This window comes from Orbilia oligospora, assembly GCF_000225545.1.
Source record: "Orbilia oligospora ATCC 24927 unplaced genomic scaffold scaffold00210, whole genome shotgun sequence".
Taxonomy (NCBI): Eukaryota; Fungi; Ascomycota; class Orbiliomycetes; order Orbiliales; family Orbiliaceae; genus Orbilia; species Orbilia oligospora.
This window is the reverse complement of record NW_011645767.1, coordinates 975,965-994,567: the sequence shown is the minus strand read 5'-3', so window position 1 is coordinate 994,567 and position 18,603 is coordinate 975,965. Positions and strand designations below refer to the sequence as shown.

At 43.6% G+C, this 18,603-nt stretch overlaps 7 protein-coding genes across 7 annotated transcripts; 1 reads left to right on the top strand and 6 right to left on the bottom strand.

The window, feature by feature from the left end:
• Positions 1-573: 573 nt before the first annotated feature.
• AOL_s00210g279 (uncharacterized protein) lies at positions 574-2,922 on the bottom strand (the record flags this gene model as incomplete). Its single annotated transcript, XM_011129081.1, has 4 exons — positions 574-1,593; positions 1,658-2,235; positions 2,314-2,540; positions 2,663-2,922. 4 exons carry the CDS (start codon positions 2,920-2,922, stop codon positions 574-576), a joined length of 2,085 nt encoding a protein of 694 aa, XP_011127383.1.
• Positions 2,923-5,096: 2,174 nt separating this feature from the next.
• On the bottom strand, positions 5,097-7,107 carry AOL_s00210g278 (uncharacterized protein; the record flags this gene model as incomplete). Its single annotated transcript, XM_011129080.1, has 4 exons — positions 5,097-6,341; positions 6,429-6,633; positions 6,695-6,862; positions 6,959-7,107. The coding sequence occupies 4 exons, from the start codon at positions 7,105-7,107 to the stop codon at positions 5,097-5,099; spliced, it is 1,767 nt and encodes a 588-aa protein (XP_011127382.1).
• A 1,943-nt stretch (positions 7,108-9,050) lies between these two features.
• AOL_s00210g277 (uncharacterized protein) lies at positions 9,051-9,926 on the bottom strand (the record flags this gene model as incomplete). The annotated part of the gene is made up of 4 exons (XM_011129079.1): positions 9,051-9,115; positions 9,207-9,334; positions 9,416-9,561; positions 9,636-9,926. The coding sequence occupies 4 exons, from the start codon at positions 9,924-9,926 to the stop codon at positions 9,051-9,053; spliced, it is 630 nt and encodes a 209-aa protein (XP_011127381.1).
• Positions 9,927-11,176: 1,250 nt separating this feature from the next.
• Positions 11,177-12,748, top strand: AOL_s00210g276 (uncharacterized protein; the record flags this gene model as incomplete). The annotated part of the gene is made up of 1 exon (XM_011129078.1): positions 11,177-12,748. The coding sequence occupies one exon, from the start codon at positions 11,177-11,179 to the stop codon at positions 12,746-12,748; it is 1,572 nt and encodes a 523-aa protein (XP_011127380.1).
• A 288-nt stretch (positions 12,749-13,036) lies between these two features.
• Positions 13,037-14,630, bottom strand: AOL_s00210g275 (uncharacterized protein; the record flags this gene model as incomplete). The annotated part of the gene is made up of 4 exons (XM_011129077.1): positions 13,037-13,310; positions 13,377-13,438; positions 13,512-14,409; positions 14,491-14,630. The coding sequence occupies 4 exons, from the start codon at positions 14,628-14,630 to the stop codon at positions 13,037-13,039; spliced, it is 1,374 nt and encodes a 457-aa protein (XP_011127379.1).
• Positions 14,631-16,283: 1,653 nt separating this feature from the next.
• On the bottom strand, positions 16,284-16,698 carry AOL_s00210g274 (uncharacterized protein; the record flags this gene model as incomplete). Its single annotated transcript, XM_011129076.1, has 3 exons — positions 16,284-16,322; positions 16,381-16,472; positions 16,596-16,698. The coding sequence occupies 3 exons, from the start codon at positions 16,696-16,698 to the stop codon at positions 16,284-16,286; spliced, it is 234 nt and encodes a 77-aa protein (XP_011127378.1).
• A 694-nt stretch (positions 16,699-17,392) lies between these two features.
• Positions 17,393-17,829, bottom strand: AOL_s00210g273 (uncharacterized protein; the record flags this gene model as incomplete). The annotated part of the gene is made up of 2 exons (XM_011129075.1): positions 17,393-17,661; positions 17,727-17,829. The coding sequence occupies 2 exons, from the start codon at positions 17,827-17,829 to the stop codon at positions 17,393-17,395; spliced, it is 372 nt and encodes a 123-aa protein (XP_011127377.1).
• Positions 17,830-18,603: the final 774 nt, after the last annotated feature.

The window sequence follows — 18,603 nt, the reverse complement described above, 5'->3', positions numbered from 1 at the left end:
GCAGGTTGATTGTCGGAGTGGGAGATGATGAAGAAGAATGATGATCGAGTGGAACGCTTAAAGCAGGCTAATTTTTTTGTGCGTTTCCCGCCAGCCTTACCGTTGCTTACATAATATAGCCAAAGTCTCGGCTTTCACATTAACATTTGTATTCCTCGGACTCACAGATGGCCAGAAGGTAACTAGAAGAGTTATTGATGATTGAAAAGGTGAACGCTTTTATACGGCCAGATTACAATAACAAAACTAGAAGCGCCGGATAGCAAAGTACTTAGGTATAATACATGATCTGATAATACATTCGCCCCATCGAGATATCATAGATTATATCTCTAGAACAAAAGCCAAAAACCAAGCCTTTCTCGCTCCAAAGAACACCAAAAGCTCTAACCCGAAAAATAGCATCCCTCGCTCCAAGCTATCATAATAAATCTTCTCTTATCCTACTCAAGATCTTAAATTATAAGATTCAGGAGTATGTACGGGGAGTACAGCAGTAGTAAAGGGGAACTACTACTCCCCTTCCACCCCAAGAAAAGCCTTCAATGGCCCTGCAAGACTTGTGGTGGAACCCTATTTCCTCCCCAATAAGCTCGAGGACTCATCTAGCTCTTCTTGATCTTCTCCATTAGGCCTCCCACCGCTACCACTCGCCTCAGCCACAATCGCAATTTCACTTATATCTTCCGGATCACTGGTCTCCACGATAACTTTTCTGATCCCTCCAACATCCTTCGGCCTTTCTTTCAAACTTCCGGTTCTGACCTTCTTAAAACTTTGCGCGGGGGATGGCGTTCTAGGCGTGCTCTTCGGCTCAGGGACTTTCATGGCTCCTGGCGCGGCGTTTTCGGGTGCGCTATTAGATATGTTGTGTGCTGCGGTGCTAGGAGTGTATTCGACCCGGGGTGTGGACTGAGATCCATTAACCCCGTCTTCGAACGTAATTGTTCTCCTCAACTCCTTTGAGGATCGTACTTCCTCCCCACCGGGTCCAACGGCAGCGCTTCCATCCGGCTGTACAGTCTTGATCTTAATCGTCTTCGACCCAGTACTCCTTGGTGCGGAGGCAGGATTACTTGGCCCCAAATGCTTCAAGCTCTCCTTCAGGCTATCGGGGATAACTGAATTCCCCCCGGTACCACCACTCAACTTCCTCATAACCGCTTGGGAAATCGAAGCTTTGCTCCCCCTCCTTGGCGAAGTTTCGCTATCTAATACCCCGGTCGAAGCCCTTCGTTCGCCGCCAGTAATTTCGGGTCGGTTAATGGTAGAGTACCCTTCAAAAGATCCAGCTAGTAGTTTGTCACCTTCCCCGGCCACCGCCATCTTTTGGTTGTCAACCGCACCAAGGATCTCGACGACTTGGTTGGTTTTTCCTTTTACAGTGCCCTCGCTTGGGAAATTCGTACCGTAGTTACGCCGGCTGATAGGCGCGGGGTTCATACGACGAATGGCCTTGTGTACGTCAACGTATACGTCCGATTCATCGACAATTTCTTCACCGATGAGTTCTTCGATAACATCTTCGAGGGTAATAACGCCGAGGGCACCGTAGTTTTCGCCGGGAGATTCGGAAACCAAGACCATATGGCTCTGCAGAAACACCTCTATTAGTTATCGATCTAATAAATATGTAAATAGAATGAAATAAGCATACCTTTCCCTCTTGGAAGAAATTGACAATATCCAAACAACTAGTCTCAGGTGCAGTCTCTGGCAAAGTAGCAAGCGGGAAATCTGCGACCTTCATCGCATCCTCGGGGTCATAAGTGATCAAGATCTTGACCAGCAACATTCCCACGAAGTTCGTTGGTTCCCCAGGTGCATGAATGGGTATACGACTGTATCCCTTGCTAAGAATCTTATCCATAGTCTTTTCGTCCAAAATCGTATCCGCAGACATAGTGAAAACATCCTCCATCGGGGTCATTACACTTCCCACAGGCTTTTCTTTGAGATCGAGGACGGCGGTGATGATGGTGACTTCATCTTGATTCAGACGTTCGGCAGGATGTTCACCAAGAGTCTTGTGGAGTGTAACGAGGGTTTTCAGACCGGCCTTTTTGTAGGTTGTACCGTGGTCCTCGCCGAGGATCCAGTCGAGCAGGAGGGCGGTGGGATATGCGACCGGGTACATGAGGTACATCAATGTTAGAACGAACGGAGCAAGGTAGGCACCTATCGAAAGACCATATCGAACACAAACGGATTGCGGGATGATTTCGCCAAAGATAACTATCGGTCCCAAACATCAGTATTTCCGACTCCTAAATAGAGAAAAAAGACAACGAAAAGCAGTGGAATGTAACACACCGATTAAAACAGTACTACTGAGGACAGCCGGCCACCCACCACCTAAACTGCGGTCGAGCAGAATCGGCAGGGTTTCGTTCGTAATGACATTGCAGAGCAAGAGCGTAACGAGAACCCAATGTTTCCCACGAGTGAGGAGCTTCAGGACAGCCCGTGCATGTTTCTGTTCCTTATCCTCGCCAGATTGAGCGATAACCTGCAAGTAAATCTCATCTTGTCCCATCAACCTAATATTCCATTCCAGAAAACAATTAGCATTCGGTCAACTCCCAGCCACCCCAAAAAAACGCCGTTCACATCACACAAAGGCTGAAAACAAAGAGAAGAGAGAGAGAGAGAAAGAACATACCCTAATGTCAAACCGGCGAAGACACCACCAAGGACGACTAGAAATACCGAAATACCAAGATAGACCCAGAACCGTGGTTCGTCCGGATCGCCTTCTACATCGTTATCATCATGTGAAGAGTGACCGCCCCAAACATTGAGGGAATCATGTTTACTCCGGCCGCTAAGCGGATATGAAGCGAGTGTTGGGATCTGAGCAGAGAGAAGAAGGATTAGGCGAACAATGGAGTTTGCGAGGTTCGAACGACGATAGAGGGACATCGCTTTTTCTCTGAGGTTTGAATATCTCCGGGAATGTCGGAGAGGAAGTAAAAGTAATGGATGAAGGATAGAAGGAAGAAAGAAGAAAAAGGTTCCGAAGGGCGAGAGAGGAGAAGAGAGGAAAAGAGAGCGAGCCAAGGGAAACCCGGTCGGCTGTGGTGGCCGGTGGTGGTTGATGACTACGGTGTGGCTAAGCTAAGCTAAGACCAATCCAATCCAATCCAGAATCTTCCGGCGGGTGTTCTAAAACGTTTTTGCCGGCCCGAAAGAGTAAATAAATTAACAAAATCTAACTAACTGAGAGAGATGATGAAGATGAAAATAAAGATGAAGATGAAGATGAAGATGAAGATGAAATGACGAATGCAGAGGATATAATTTGGTTATGTAGATGACGCCTGGTCGGCAGGAATGTTGACGATTGGCTGGGACGGGGCCCTGGAAAAGCCAAAACAAACGGCGCCGCAGAATCTGACGTCAGGAATTTAGTCGGCCCTTAAGCTTAACCAGTAGTGTTATTGCAGAACGTCAAGGACGAGAGAGAGCATTTTCACGATGTTCTATTATTTTTTTCTGAAGGTCTGAAATTAATCTGGTGAGAATATATATGAGAGTCAGAAAGAAAGGAAAGAAGAAACAAGAAGGCGGGGAGTACATACGTATACGAGTAATAACTAAGTAGACTGAAGATACCCGTGTTCGGCCGGCCAAGATGGAATCCAAGCCGTTAGCATCGAGGCTGATGCATCGCTGCATCTCTACGTAACTGTGTATACCTCGGTACTTATAAGCTTAGCTTGGCTTGATCTAGAATACAACTCTTTCAACACAGTTTTCGATATATTCGATTACAGTTTTTTCAGAGAGATGCATTCGATATTTATCATTTATCAAAGTGCTCAAGTGACCGGCATAGGTATGTTAGTCCAGATGGTCGAGGAAAGCAATCAAAATTAAGTATAAGACATCTTCACGCTATACTAGATAGTTATACTACGGCTGTATAAGTACTGACTTATTTATCTACACGCTTTGCAAGCAATTATCTAGGTAATTGCAATTGGATTGATTTAAAAATGCTGCAAATTTATGTGTGTGAACTTTTGTACTTCTGTACAAGTCGAATCCGATCCATGCCTTCGAGAGATGCTAGCAAATATTAGATCCACTTTAGATCCCATAATTAGTTAACTTGCAATTTCAATCGACGTATATCTTGGTTCATACCTCTAAGAAAGTGTGAGTCCATTGTATGAAAGTATACTTACCAGGTCAGTTTTCGGACTCTCGGTAAATCCAATTGATATCTTATAGGTATTGCTAATATTAATGGGTATGCAGAAATTGACTTAACAGCTCTCTGACCACTAAATATAATTCCCAGCAATACGCATGGAAAGCGGCTACAAAAACAAGCAGATCGATTCAGCGAGAAGTCTAATAGCCTAAGTATATAGGAATAAATTAAGATATTGAGCTATATCTAGTATCGCCCAGCTTGAAAACTGATCTCGTGCCTAACGTATTTGATACCGTAACATCGGAGGAAATTCGACGTCACTAGTACTCCTATCTCGATATAAACTGGAACACGACGATTATTGAATTTACCATCAATTGATATTTAAGTATTTAATTACTCTTCAAACTTCCTTCTGCTTCCTTCTCTATCCATCTATCATACATTTCGAATTCGAACAGTATTAACCTCTCAACCCAAGACCAAATGCAATGAATGCAGTGTATGTCTAGATCAGTCAATCAACCAAAACAAAAAACAAAAAAAGGAAGTCGACGCTGTAATCGCAGACAAAATGATATACCGCCACTTCTTCCTCTCCTCTTCCCATCTTCAGCATCCTACTCATCTCCATGTGGGAAAAAAATCGAAAAAACACCCGCTGGTCCAAAACAATGAAAAAATATGAAAAAGAAAACGTGTAGAAACGTTGAACGCCAAAGGTAGAATCAAGAAAGGGGGGAAGGATAAAATATGTACAATACAGAAAAGAAACAAAAAAGAAAGAGAGGATCTTGATGTAAGAAAACGCCTGTCACATGCAAATATCGCAATGCATGATGCAAGATACCTCATATAAAACTTTCACTCCAACCAAAAAAAATGAATAATCCTCCCCTTTTTGTTTTACTTCAAAAAAAAAAGGGTTTCTCATTCATATTACTCTCGCCCCGAACCTCTCCTTCAACAATCCTTGATCTTCCCCATCTTCCAAATCCACATCCTTCAACTCCTCTTTCTCACTTTTCTCCTTCTCATCTTCCACCAAATCTTCGAGTTCCAAGTCATCGAAACTACCCCTCAACCGTTCACCTTCAACTTCGAACTCCTTGTTAAACGGTGTGATACCTAGATCAATTGCTTCTTCACTCGCAAATGTTCCGTACACATCGACTTCATCTTGTTCTCCCAATCCCTTCGGTGGGAAACACCTCATAATGCCCCAGTACACCACCAAACTCTGTACGAATCCAAAGATACAGAATCCTCTGTAGTATAGTACCGCGACTGTAACTTCCGTTCGATCCTTGATTTGAAGATTATCGATCATTCCAGGAATAGCTGGAGCCACACAAGCAAGCCAGACGAATAACGCCCGCCAGTTTACTCCATAAGTGAAATAATAGCTTCCAGATGTATCCCTCGTATACAGATGCGTAAGCTGTATCCTCTGACGTCTAACCAAAAAGAAATCGCTAATCATAATCCCCGTCAATGGCATCAAAAATACCGAAAAGTCGGAGAGAATGTCCAGGTACATCGACGACAGGTAATAAAACTGCCACGGTTGGAATGCCCATGATAGCATCGCGGCGATGATACATCCTCGCTTGATGTTGACGTATTTGGGGAATAGACCTGCCAATCCCATGCCTGCTGCGTACGCGTTTCCGAGAACGTTTTGGGCTAGTTGGGAGGTGATTAGACCTGCTGCGCAGAAGAAGCAGGCCGCTCGGGTTAGGAAGGTGTAGTCTCTTGCTAACCTATCCATCAATAGATCGACGGGGTTCCAGATCGGTTGGCCGGATGCGTCGGTATTCATTGAAGCTGTAACGATACCGAGGAGCGGGATGATGGTACCCGGGACGAATAATCCGAAAAGTGTACCAGAGGTCTGAACCCCCTGTCTTCGTGCGAACCGGGTGAAATCGGCATGATTCAAGATACCGGACGAAACGGATCCAAGGATCGAGGTGATTCCGTAAAGCCACGTCCACCACCGATTCGTCTGGGCATGAACTGTATCCCACCCGCCCGAGGGATCTCTAAATTCTCCGGTCTTTACGGTCCAGAGTGTCAGAGAGATCATAACGATGACAGCGAGTACGTTCGAGAGTATAACCGGATGTTTGATCTTTTCGGGTCCGACGAGCATGAAAGGGACTGATAGAAGGTGGAACTAAAAAGGGAAGTAGGTACATATCTGTTAGTCACATTCCACAAATTTAAAACAATCAATCAGCATATCTGTTAGTAATACACATACCAGAATAAACGATATCAAATCCCTAGTCTGCATTAATGCCCCCTCTGGAAGGGTATTGGGCATGTTCAAGAAAGCCGAACTGCAGCTCCCCAAGATAACAGAAATACACAATCCACCCAGCCATGCCTGACTTCCATACCAGATAATGGACATGACCACACTCATGACAATACCGACGAATGAACCGTAGACACCCAGAATAGCCCTTGTAATAACCATCAGCATAAACCGTAGCCAAACAGCAAGAAAATAAATGAAATATTTACCTCTGAGCGACAGTAAACCCGATATGCCACTTCCCACCGATCCAGCCATTACATATTGCCAAATACGCCACTAACCCCTGGCCGACTAGTAATACCGCCACGGTTTCCCATGTTGATAATCCCAGGGACACAAGCACCGATCCAGTGGTCCAGCTCGAGATACACAAACTAAAAAGTGCCACAATAATCAATCTCCCACCCTATATCGCTATTTATCTCTAGAAAAGGTATATTTTCCCCGAAGAATGGAAGAAATGTACGTACTGTGGTACCGACCAAAAGCCCAAGAACTCCGTGCGACCCCAAGTTCGCCGACTGGGAGGTAGAGGGATAATATCGGGGTTTATCCACCAGTTGGTCTTGACGCCAGAACGGTCATCATTTCGAACGATGAGAATGTCGCGGAGGCCCATCGCCTTCCGTCCTTGCGTATTTCCCTTCCTGTGATTTAAGTCGACTTTGAGAAAGAAAGTTGTTTATATTTGTCCTGGCGAGTGTCGGTAAAACCCGGATGGTAATTTATTAAAGGAGTAGTCAACAAGCAGCTGTGTTGTTTTGGAGTGGAGATTCGTCGCACGCGAAAGTATCTGTAAAGGAGAGCGAATACAGACAGAGAAAACGTGGCAGACGATCGATCGGATGGAATCGGATGGATGAACAGATGGAAGCTATACAATCATAACGGACATGAGATTAAACTATATTATTGTAGAAGGTGAAGTCGAAGGATAAAGTCTTTGAACGAGTGACGATAGTGAACAGAACAGACAGAACAGAACAGAATGCAAAGAAGAGAGAAAAGAACAAGAAGGAGCTCAAACCATTATTAATAAGAATAACCTTCTCATGCAAATGCAAATGTTATGTTAAGTTACGCATGTTAAAGTTAAGCTAATGTCGAAAGGTAACATTTCTGGGTCCCCTTCCTTCCTTTCTTCCCTGTCCTGCGCCCCTAATCCATACCATTTCTGAGTGGTAGACCTCCTTTCCCGCCAATTAGCGTCAGCCTTGGTTTTGCTTGAAATTGCACGCCCATTTCCACATCCAGCTCCAAAACCTTGACCCTGCATGGTTTGTAAATGGTTAACCCAATAGCGTTCGGGGCGCAGCTGTTAGAGCCGGGTTTGAAGCGATGCGCGTTCCGTTTGACAGGCTTCTTTAGATCTTTGCAAGCTTTGCTCGCGCGTTCGGTGCTTCCGACGGTGCTCGGAGGTCGGATTTATCGGCTGCCCGAAGGTTTGTAATATAAATCGATCTTATATTTTATTAACAGGACTTATAAGTAAGTACAACTATATCAGGATACTTTAGAGCTTCATGGCTGGGAGGAAATAGTATTAGTAACTAGGTAGTTCGAGTTACTCGACCGGACACTTATCATTAACTAGCACATGCGCACAGCGCAGCTGGTCGAATTGAAGCTCTAGGCCATTCTATACCTGTATCACACCATCGATCTTCACGGCGACGTCTCTGTACAAATCTATTCGTATTATATATTATGATATCAGCTCGATCTTCAGAAAAAATGAACTAACATCGGGCATTCATAATCACGGAACGGAACGGAATGGATTGATTCATATTTTTTTTTCTTCGGTCGGTTAAGTCTGGTACGATAGTTAACCTTATCCGGACTATATAAGCTACGTCATATCGATAGCTTAATAATATCAATTCAAAACATATCAATCTCCTCGGTCATGACTTTTACGACTAAAATAATTTTTTTAAAAAATATTTTTTGATATTACGAGCTGATAGTATACGTTACAGATATATCGTTATGCCGATGGGAGGTCATATTTACATCAGCAATCTCAGTAAATACAAGGAGGACCGATTCCAACAAACTCGATGTCTTCGAAACCGCTGTGCCAACCAACCTTAATGCTATAACACGTATCAGAAACCCATTGACCTCGCTACATGTGACAAATATGAGCATTACATATTCCTTTGTATAAATATGGTGACCATAATACATATTTAGTAACATGTTATCAGAGAAAGTCTGTGTATTGTTTCTAGTGAAATGTCGAATCGAATCTGCTCGCCGGATTCCTAACGTTATGAGGCGCTGCGGGATTATCTATATCCGCTGTTTACCGCTCAAGTAATTCTGCCTTATAAATTTTAATTTTCTACTTACGAATAATACGCCTTGCAATTAAGTTAAATTCTGAGAGTAATTGTGACCGTTGAGAATGAAATTAATGAATTTACAAATGTTTCGTTTTTTGGCGAGCACACATCCGCCAGACCTAATTGGCTCCAGTGCCGTGCTAAAGAAACCATTAACGCCATTTTAGGGAATCGATGGTATATATCAACATATGATTAACATTAGCTGGCTCTATGGAGATATAGTCGAATAAAGACCAGCAGAAGGATAAGGCCCAGTAACCGGTGGTCCAGTAGCTGTATAAGAAATAGTATATATATCAGCCTCTCACTCAACGGGAATATTTCTGTAGCTGAAGTATATGAGTTATAGATGGCGAGTACTAACCCCACTCCAACCAACACCTCCAGCTTCCAATCCTATCGTTCCAGTTCGTGTGATAGTGATTTCTCAAGTCTGGGTTTCCGGGGTACCATATTACCGGTTCACCATTGGCGTTGGAACAGTCTCGGCGTCTATATTCAATAATGATTAGATATGGTTTCGTCTGCGGTCAGAACTACCTAGTTATACGCTATTTTGAAAGGTTAACTTACGCATAGAAGATACACTTCGTTCCATAATCTGGCCCGAAGGAGGAGATGGTGTATAGCCATGGTGCATCCAATTGGATACAAGTATTGAAGGGTTGGACTTTATATCCCTTTTCTCCGCCCCAGTTGATAGCCGTGGTGATATAGATCTTTTGAATCACACCATTTATATAAGTGAGCAATTTAACCGACGTAAGAATGCTATAGCAGGGCAGGGACATACACCACCAGGAGTCCTGGCTACCAGCTTTGGCGCCGGTGCAATGCTCCCATCCTTCTGTTTACGAGCGAGGGGCGTGTTCCGGTAGATATCACTTTGTTTGAAGTCCTTGTTTGGGAGTTCGCTAAATGAGACAGTGTCGAAAGGTAGTTTCTCGAGCTCTTTGAGAGATTTGAGAGGCTCATGAACTTCGGGGTCTTCGATCAATTCAGGCTTTGGGGTTACTGCGGGACCTGGGAGGGCGAGAACCGAAGTCGAAGCAGCAAGAGCGAAAATTAAAGAAGAGATATGCATTTTGTATATATAACAGCTCTGAGAGTATATAAGTATATGTCCTTTAAAATATTAGAAACGATAGGTATGTATCTTGCTAGTATTGTATATGCAGAATTGAAGTGTCCTGCCAGATCAAATTAATCGAGAGTTGAGCAACCGGAGTCATCTTTATACCTCACTTCCAATACATTAACACTGATTATCACGACATATCGATTGCAAAGAACCGATTTATCGGAAAGTGCAGTGGGCGAAAGGGACTGCAATTTGCTAATCCCAAGTTAGACCTTTGAATACCATGGGACTCCACCTCGCTTGCATGCTGACATCGAACTTAAACATCTCAATTAATTAGTTCTCGCCTATCGCGAACACGAGTTTCACGAGAACCATGGTACGATTGCGTCGGACGAGTTAACTTGATCATAAGATGCGTGTTTGTGGCCAAATATGATTGGAAAACGGTATACCCGAAGCGCATGTTTGTGTTCTTTTTGATGATGTCAACCTTGTAGGCTTATTACGAGTTAATTATTTAATTCTGGCCGTTGACATACCTATTATCTAATTATCCGCTCGCATCACAGCCAAGACGAAAATACTTACAACCTATCGTAACATAATTCGCAGTCTCTTCTACATTGGTTCCAATCATCGATACAGCCGGACTATGACTAATATTATATTATTACCCTCTGCTAGCTGCTGACAGCGAAAACTTCACAAAAACCGCATTAACGCGTTGTCCGTTGTTGGTTATTTTAGCTTTGTTCTTGGCGAACCGGCATTCCATTCTGGGCAGGGAACCATTCTGGGCTGGGATGAGCATCTCTAATTAGCCAATTTGATTTGAAGGTTTTGAACTCCTTTTTCACACAAGTCATCCTGTCAAACCCACGTTTTCGATCTCTCTGAGAGATCTTCAAGCGTTATGCTTCGATAGGGAGTCGAGCTCTTGCATTGCATTGTTCATGTACATTCGAATTCGAGACATCAGACGGAATACGACGAATCAGCACTGGAGAACGTTGGAGGACTTGTTCTATTTTTTTTTCTGTTATTTTTAATTTTTTAATTCGACAAGCTCGACGCTTTCTTCGCTACAGGCAGCTGCTGTCGACATCTGGGGAAAATCCGGACGGAGACTAGTGAGATCGATACGGAGAGAAAGAAGCAAGGGATCCCGATTGATCTATATCAACATGCAGCTTATACCCAGCTATATTGTCGACCGTTTGCCGTTGCCGGTTTCTCAAAGCTCGTGCACGATGCCTCACCGAATTGTTCCGCTTCCAAACGGACATCCGTCAAAGAAAAAATTGAAATACCAACCGGTCAAAATAAAAAAACCCACTGCCAGTGAAAATCCGGCAGAAGAATCTGGTATTATTACACCTGCAGGTAAAGATGCAGCTGTGTTTGGGATAATTTCCGACGACGGCGGCTGCGATTCCAAACAATTTCATTTGGACATTTCCAACACCGCATTGACGTTGGCAACACACTCTTTGGATGGGCTGCAGTTACGGCATGTTAAGGATATGTACTTCCACCCGGAGATATCGCGGAAAAGCACGGATCAGGCTCTGGAAAAGTCTCTTTCTACATGTCGGAAGAATCAGAATGCTCTAAAAGGCGTTCTCTCGTTTTTGGATTCTTCGTCTACTTGTTCGACTATTGACCAATCCTCAATATTCGAACGCTTCCTCTTTGGCTCGACTCCTCACGTCAATTCCTTTGCCTCGACTACATTTTCTTTCCCGGATATCAAGGATACACAGTATTTACATATCCGTGGCTCTCCTCCTCCCTCTCCTCTTTCGTCTTATAAGTCTCTATCAATAATCACTTCAATCTGTCTCTTCTCTGCGGATGCAGTCTCGTCATTCTCTTCGCAACTTCTAGAATTATATACCCGCTATCCCTATTCTGATTCTCTCCATCTCCATCATCCTCTCACATTTAACGAACTAGATTCTCTTTCTCGTCTTTCGAACACAATTGCAGATATAATCTGCTCTATCTCTTCCCCATCCCGTTTTTCATCCCCCTTGAACATAAACATAATTCTCGACATTCCACAAATTCAATACTACCTCTCCGGCCCCACATCTCACTTTCATATTCCCACGATTTCCAAAACATGGCTTTCTCTTATCGACTCTCGAAAGGCATCTATTGAAAGAATCTTCAAAAGATGCATAGCCCAAGAAATTCACCGACGGATTCCCCATGAAAGACTAAAACTCTCGGGAGTATCGTATGAGATTATGAATACTTCATCTTTAAACCCGCTTTTGCCTTTGCTCAGCTCACAAATCATTGATTTTCCTTACATTTCAATTCAACAATGCATCAAAACCCTAACAACTACCAACAAATCTTGGGACCTGTTTTTGGATAGCCTTCCACTGCCAGGTCTACAACCCCCGGATACACTGGAAGAATTAGTCTATATCTCATATGTCTACGAAATCCTTCTTCCATTCCTCAAAGCCCTGGATACAGAGGGTACAATCGAGGATATGGAAAACACGTTGATTCTACAAATTGATAATATTGTGGAATCAAAACCATATCTCAAAGCTAAAAAGTTTTTGGAAGTTTATAATAAAAAGCTTGGGGCTAAGAAGGCGAGTTTGATTGGGATATACCCTTCCGAACGAGTATTTTATAGCAAGGAAGGGAACTATAGAAGTTCTTTGCATAAGTATGATCCTGGACAAGATCTTTCATTGGATTCAGGCAAAGTGAAACCTTACGAGGTTTTGGAGAAGATTTATGGAGTTGAGAGTATGGCTGCCGTTAAAGAGGCGGCTACGGAGGAGGGGTTGGTATAAATAATAAAACAAACAACTTGATGTTGTCTGGAAAAGTCTGGTTGGGAGTTTTTCTTTCGTACAATTAGCGAGCATTTGTGTACTTTGTCGCCATTGGAGTAAACCCTTTTTGAGGAGTGTTTTTTCTTTCATTTCTTTTAAACAGTCCGGAGTCGGTAACTTTATTGTAATATAACTAGATTCATATAAGATTCTATAAAGTAGTTTGTATCTTTTCTACAAATATTTAATTCTCTTGCCATAGGCATTTACTCAACATCGTCCGCTCTTTGATACTTCGAGCTTTAATTAAGCAGACAAGGCTGTTTTAACACCCTCAGCACCTTGTAATGCGTACCCAACCGCTGTTAGGGTTGGTTGACATGCCATACCCTCTGCGATTACGCCACAACCACCGAGGTATAAATTATCAACTCCCCAAACCTTGGAGTTGGAATCGACAACTGAGGTTTCGACAGACTCCCCGGCACGGGTTGTCCCGCTGAGATGCAGTGCTGTTCCCAGTGGCATGATTGTTGGCTCTGTGACGAAGCTGCCGAGGGTTGTGGCCAAAGATTGCACTCTAGGGTTATCCCGTTAGTATAAGTACTTTCTCATGTTTGTTATAAGGGGAGGTGGTGGAACGTACTCTACCATCATCTTTGCTGCTAACTTCATGTCATAGATGCTTGGGGAGACTTTGAATGACGGCTAATTCACACCACAAAGATTAGCTTATTGACGTTTATTCCTTGTTTTTTTGAAAAATGAACTGAATACTAACGGTTGGCATTCCATCGCTACCCTTTTCTCCAAACTCGACTCGATTCTCCACGTTAGGCTCGACAACGCTCATACACCTAACATCCAGCACATCACCCGAATCTACATCTTCAGGTAACTGCCCATACTGATGAGCCTCACGGTTAATCATAGTAACCCACTTCTTCCCCTCGCTAGCACCCTGCATAATATTAACCTCCCCATCATTAACAGAAAACTTCTTATCAAGTTTGATTTGACAGAACGCAACCATTCTTTCGGTTAGATATCTTCCCAATGCGGGTAGTTCTTGGCTCATGTTGGAATTGTAGATTATTTGCGGGGTTAGAACTGCGCCTGCTGCTAGGATGTATTGTTCTGCTATAACCGAGATTTTGGAGTTTGTTGAGAGGGAGGTTAGGGATGCTGAGGTTACTTTGGAGTTTTGGTTGTGGAGGTTTGTGCAGAGGTGGTGGGGGAGGAGGGTGAAGTTTTTGGATGAGAGAATGGGGGAGAGGATGCTTGCTGTGGAGGAGTAGATGACTTTTCCGTTCTCGTCTTTTTGACAGGCGAGAGGGGTGGATTTGAAGGAGTGGCCTGAGGCGTTAAGGAAGTTTTTGAGGTTGTCTTGACGGGTTGAAGCGTCCAAGACGGTGGAGTTTGTGTGAAGAAGATCTTGGGCTTCGGAGATGAGGGAGTTCCATTTTGATTCTGAAAATAGCTTTGGAGCTTCGAGATTTGGATGTGGAGATGCAGTTACGCAGGTCCAGTGGGTTGACATGCCGCCGATTGCGAGGGTTGCGGCTGCACTAGGCATGGAGGAGGAGAGTGGGGTTAGATCGTTTTGGATGACGTTGCTGAAGTCGTTTAGGGTCATGTCTGTGATATTTTTCTTGTGTTCTCCGGGGATTTCGGTTTCCCTATTTATTACAGCAATTGATATATTAGCATTGAGGTATAACTGAAATGGGTTTTTTAGGGGGTCTGGAGGGCTTGCTCACTGTGCACCGGCATCGACCATGAGGACTTTGTGTCCGGCCTCGACGAGTTTACGGGCGTAGATGGCACCAATTGGGCCGGATCCTACGACTAGGACATCGGTGCGGATTGTGGTGGATTCTGGCTGGTAGTCGATGCCCATTTTGAAGAATGAATTTTAAAGCTTTATCGAATTCAACGATTAGAATATAGTGAATAGAATTCAGTTTAACCACTAGATAGATTGAGGGGTGTGGAGTAAATGTATTCAAGGCCAAATAGGATCACTGAAAGATAGATTCGAAAACAAGAAGAGAATCATATCGACCGTCCCTAATTTATAGATATATTTTAAACTGATCCAATACGTGTCAATAACAAGAAAACTCCGTAATCCGTCCCCAATCCAAGAGTACTATAGAGTAACCAAGCTCGTTGATGTCGTAATCTCAGCTTTGGACCCTTTACACGTCACTTTGGATCTTTCAAGTGCGCTAAGCCGATGGGCCGTATGCATAGTTGTGATTCTGAAAGTTCGATATACATGGTCGATCATGCAACTGTGCTAGCTCAACAGAGCTTATCTATAGTTAAGGCGGCTGGAGGGCTGGTGCCGATGCGGATAAGTGTACCGAAGCTCCACTGTCTTCTTTTATATTGGGTAAGGCGCGCAGTATGGAATCTGCCAACTTCGGGACTTTATAGCCGATTAACAGTCAATGATTGACACTGGCACTTCTGGGCGGGTTATCGGAAATGCATGTTTGGAATTGTGGATATTGGATTGCATTTTATGCGGAAAGAGGGGGGAGTCTAGAATCTCGATATCACCCGCGATAGACTCGAAACTATCCCAAATAGTCAATCCCTTTCGGGTTCCCAGCCTCCTAATAATTCTGGTACGTCCTAATTAACCCCTCAGCTGTATAGCTGCAGCTAGCACACGGAGATCTTGAAAAGATACCCTGTTTTTCGATTTGTCTCTGATTTAATATCTACATCTTGATTCGATCGATTGCATGATAATGCAGCTACATATCACCCGAATGCGACCCCGCAGAATTAGCGGGTTGGGCCATATATCAAAATGGAAATGGAATGCAAGATTTCCTAGCGGCCGGCCTACTATCCCATCTTCGGAGAAAACACATAAAATCAAGTTTTTTTTTTTTGTCACAATTCTCCGAATCTTGCATGGAAAGATCTGCGTATGCGGGAGGATTAAGTTCGCGGGGGTCACCCTTGCGTGCGAGGACTTGGACTATGCCGGATTGGTGTGAATTCTGAGAGATGATTGGTTGATTGGCTGGATTTTGTTGCATTTATTAGGGTCAACGCATGAATGGGGCGTTTTGATATAATCGATGACGCCCGAGTGCGAGTGATAACATCAAAGGTCTCGAACAGCGTCGCCGAGAATCAAAAAACGAACAAAAAAGTGTCGGAAAAGTCCAAAAAATGGGGGGCAGTCCGAGGCCAGGGACAGCCCGAGGTATTGGTCTCGAGTCTACCTAATAAGCCTTTGAATTTTGCACTCGCAGGTGATGAGTCTGAGAATAAATTTATAAATTTATAAATCTTGATCACAAATCCACAGATTAGTGCCCCCTTTTTATTTCTACTAAATAATAAGTGATAAGATACAGGACCAAAAATTTAAATACCGAACGTTTTCGTAGATCTATTCAGCCGAAGATATCTAGATCTATAGACATTTAGCGACCTTAATATATAATCGAGTGGCCCGTGGTCCAAATTTGGGTGTCTCCAAGCCAACCAAACAACCCTTCGTATTCAGAATCACATCTCGAACACTTCAGCCCATGGTCAGGGCTTTTAGCGTGTGGACCATTGACTAGAACATTCAGAACAAAAGCATTACTGTGGATTCCAGTTTCCACGGCATTATGTACCATATCATCGAGCCCAGAGTGTTTTCCACAACTAGTGCATGTTGCACGAGCGCGGTTCATGATATTGCCTGAGATGTGGGAGATGGTGGATTCTATTGATGTCGTCACAGTTAACCAATTAGCATAATTATATTCGTTAAGCCCTCGTATTCGTACTTGAAATAGAGGCGTGCCAATATGGGATAAGGGAGATTGGAGTTAGGGTATTTGTCTACCTTCGACATCGAGTAAAGTGGCAATGCTTGTGCGCTCCTCGTCCGTGAGAAGCCAGCGAACGCCGCCGCTAGAGAGAAATTCTTGGTTCGAATTCGTGGACATTGTGACCTCTAGTGGGGCTGAGAATTCTTGCACGAGAGAATGGTTCTGAGGAGTATGGTGTAATAGAGATCTGGTGGGAAATATTACTTTCGTATAAAAAAGTGAATGAGAGGGCGAAAAGCAGCCCTTTTATAGATTTTACTGACCCCTCACTTGGTTAACTTACTTTAGTATTTCTAGTAGGTATTATCTCGCAAGGACCAATGGGTAGTTTTGGTTACGAGATTCGCATATGATACCATTTTCGGAGAATAATTCCATAAGCTGCACCGACCAATGATCGGCCCGTAGCCGCGAGCCGTCGAGTTGGCTCGTAGCATCTTTGTTTCCCAATCAAAAAGGCGGCAACTAATCTAAATTTTATGACCTAGATGCGTCGGATATAATTGTGACGCTAATATACGGTTCGTTTCTATTGGAAGGCTTAAAGCTCGAAGAGGTCTGAAAAGCAGGTTTTCGAATTGTCCCAATTCTCCGAATCTTGCATGACCATTTATGGGAAGATCTGCGGGATTCGCTATGGTCATATGCATGGGCCTATCAATTGATATTGATTGTATTGTTCCAATCTGGCACTCTACCTCTAGTACAGACCCACAATTTGGTACTCGACGTCGAAGGTTTCCTACAACATATAGATAGACTCGCGCTCTAGCATAGGGCGAGGAACGAATCTCAATCCGCAGATTCAATCTCAATGATCCTCTTCATGACCAACAGGAATATAATGCCAGTCATAAACCCCATCGAAATTTTCGCTACAATGGGAGCACTGTAACCCATGAGCAGGACTTCGGGATTGCGGTCCATCAACCAGAACCTTGAGGATAAAAGCTCCATCATGGACTCCGGCCATTATGGCATTATGAACCAAGTCATCCAAGCCGGAGTGCTTCCCACATCCGGAACAGACTGAACGTTCTCTGGTCATAACGTTTCCTCTGACGTGATCGATTATGTGTGCTTGAAAGAGGTCATTAGTTTCCTTGCTTATTTTGGTAAATTAACTGCGGGAAGCGGGCGGGTACCTTCGATTCCGAGAGCACTAGTGATGCTTGCACGCTCTTCGCCCGTAAGGATCCATCTAACACCACCTCCACTGATGAATTCTTGATTTTCGGTGGCCGACATGTTTAAATATTAAAGTTGAAAGAGGATAGATTCGCTCCGAAGATACTTTAATGAATGTCAAATTTGTGTCTGTTGGATGAAGAATTGATGTAAGAATGAGGATAAAAGTTCTGTCTACGGACCTGGGAAATGGCCCTGATTTTATCTTCTGTCGAATAGAGATCTACATCTTTAGAGCTGTCAGATATCTTAGATAAATCCGACCTCCTCATTTCACGGCACGAAAACGGGACTCTCCGCTCTTAGCATTTCTTATCGCAGGGGTGCATAATCAATGTATGTTAGAACCTTGCATTTACCCTGCATAGTATATGACCAATGAAAACTCCATGAATATATGCACTCAAAATCAAGATCGATATATGTTACACCAAGATTCTGTTTCTGCTTGCCGATCATGACTTATCTGCATTGGCTGTGAAAGGTTACCGACACTGCGATACTCTCTGTACGTGCACCGGTTGTAGCAGTAATAATCTCTTTCATGAATTTACCTCATTTGGAGTAAGGAGGACTGTTCGGGTGATGTGCGATCGTCTATTTTCTGCAAGGAGACAACTGCAAGGAGTAGAATTTCAGCCGTGAATTGGGGGTGAGGCAACAGTTCATATGATCATATCCTCACGATGTAAGTTTTCGATACACACTACGTAATCCATGTGAACCTCAATACTACAGAAGAAGCTTTTTTTTTAGCTCCATAGATGGCCTAGACGAACCTCACTATATACCCAGCTCACAATAGGCATATTCAGGCTCAAGAGCCTGATATTG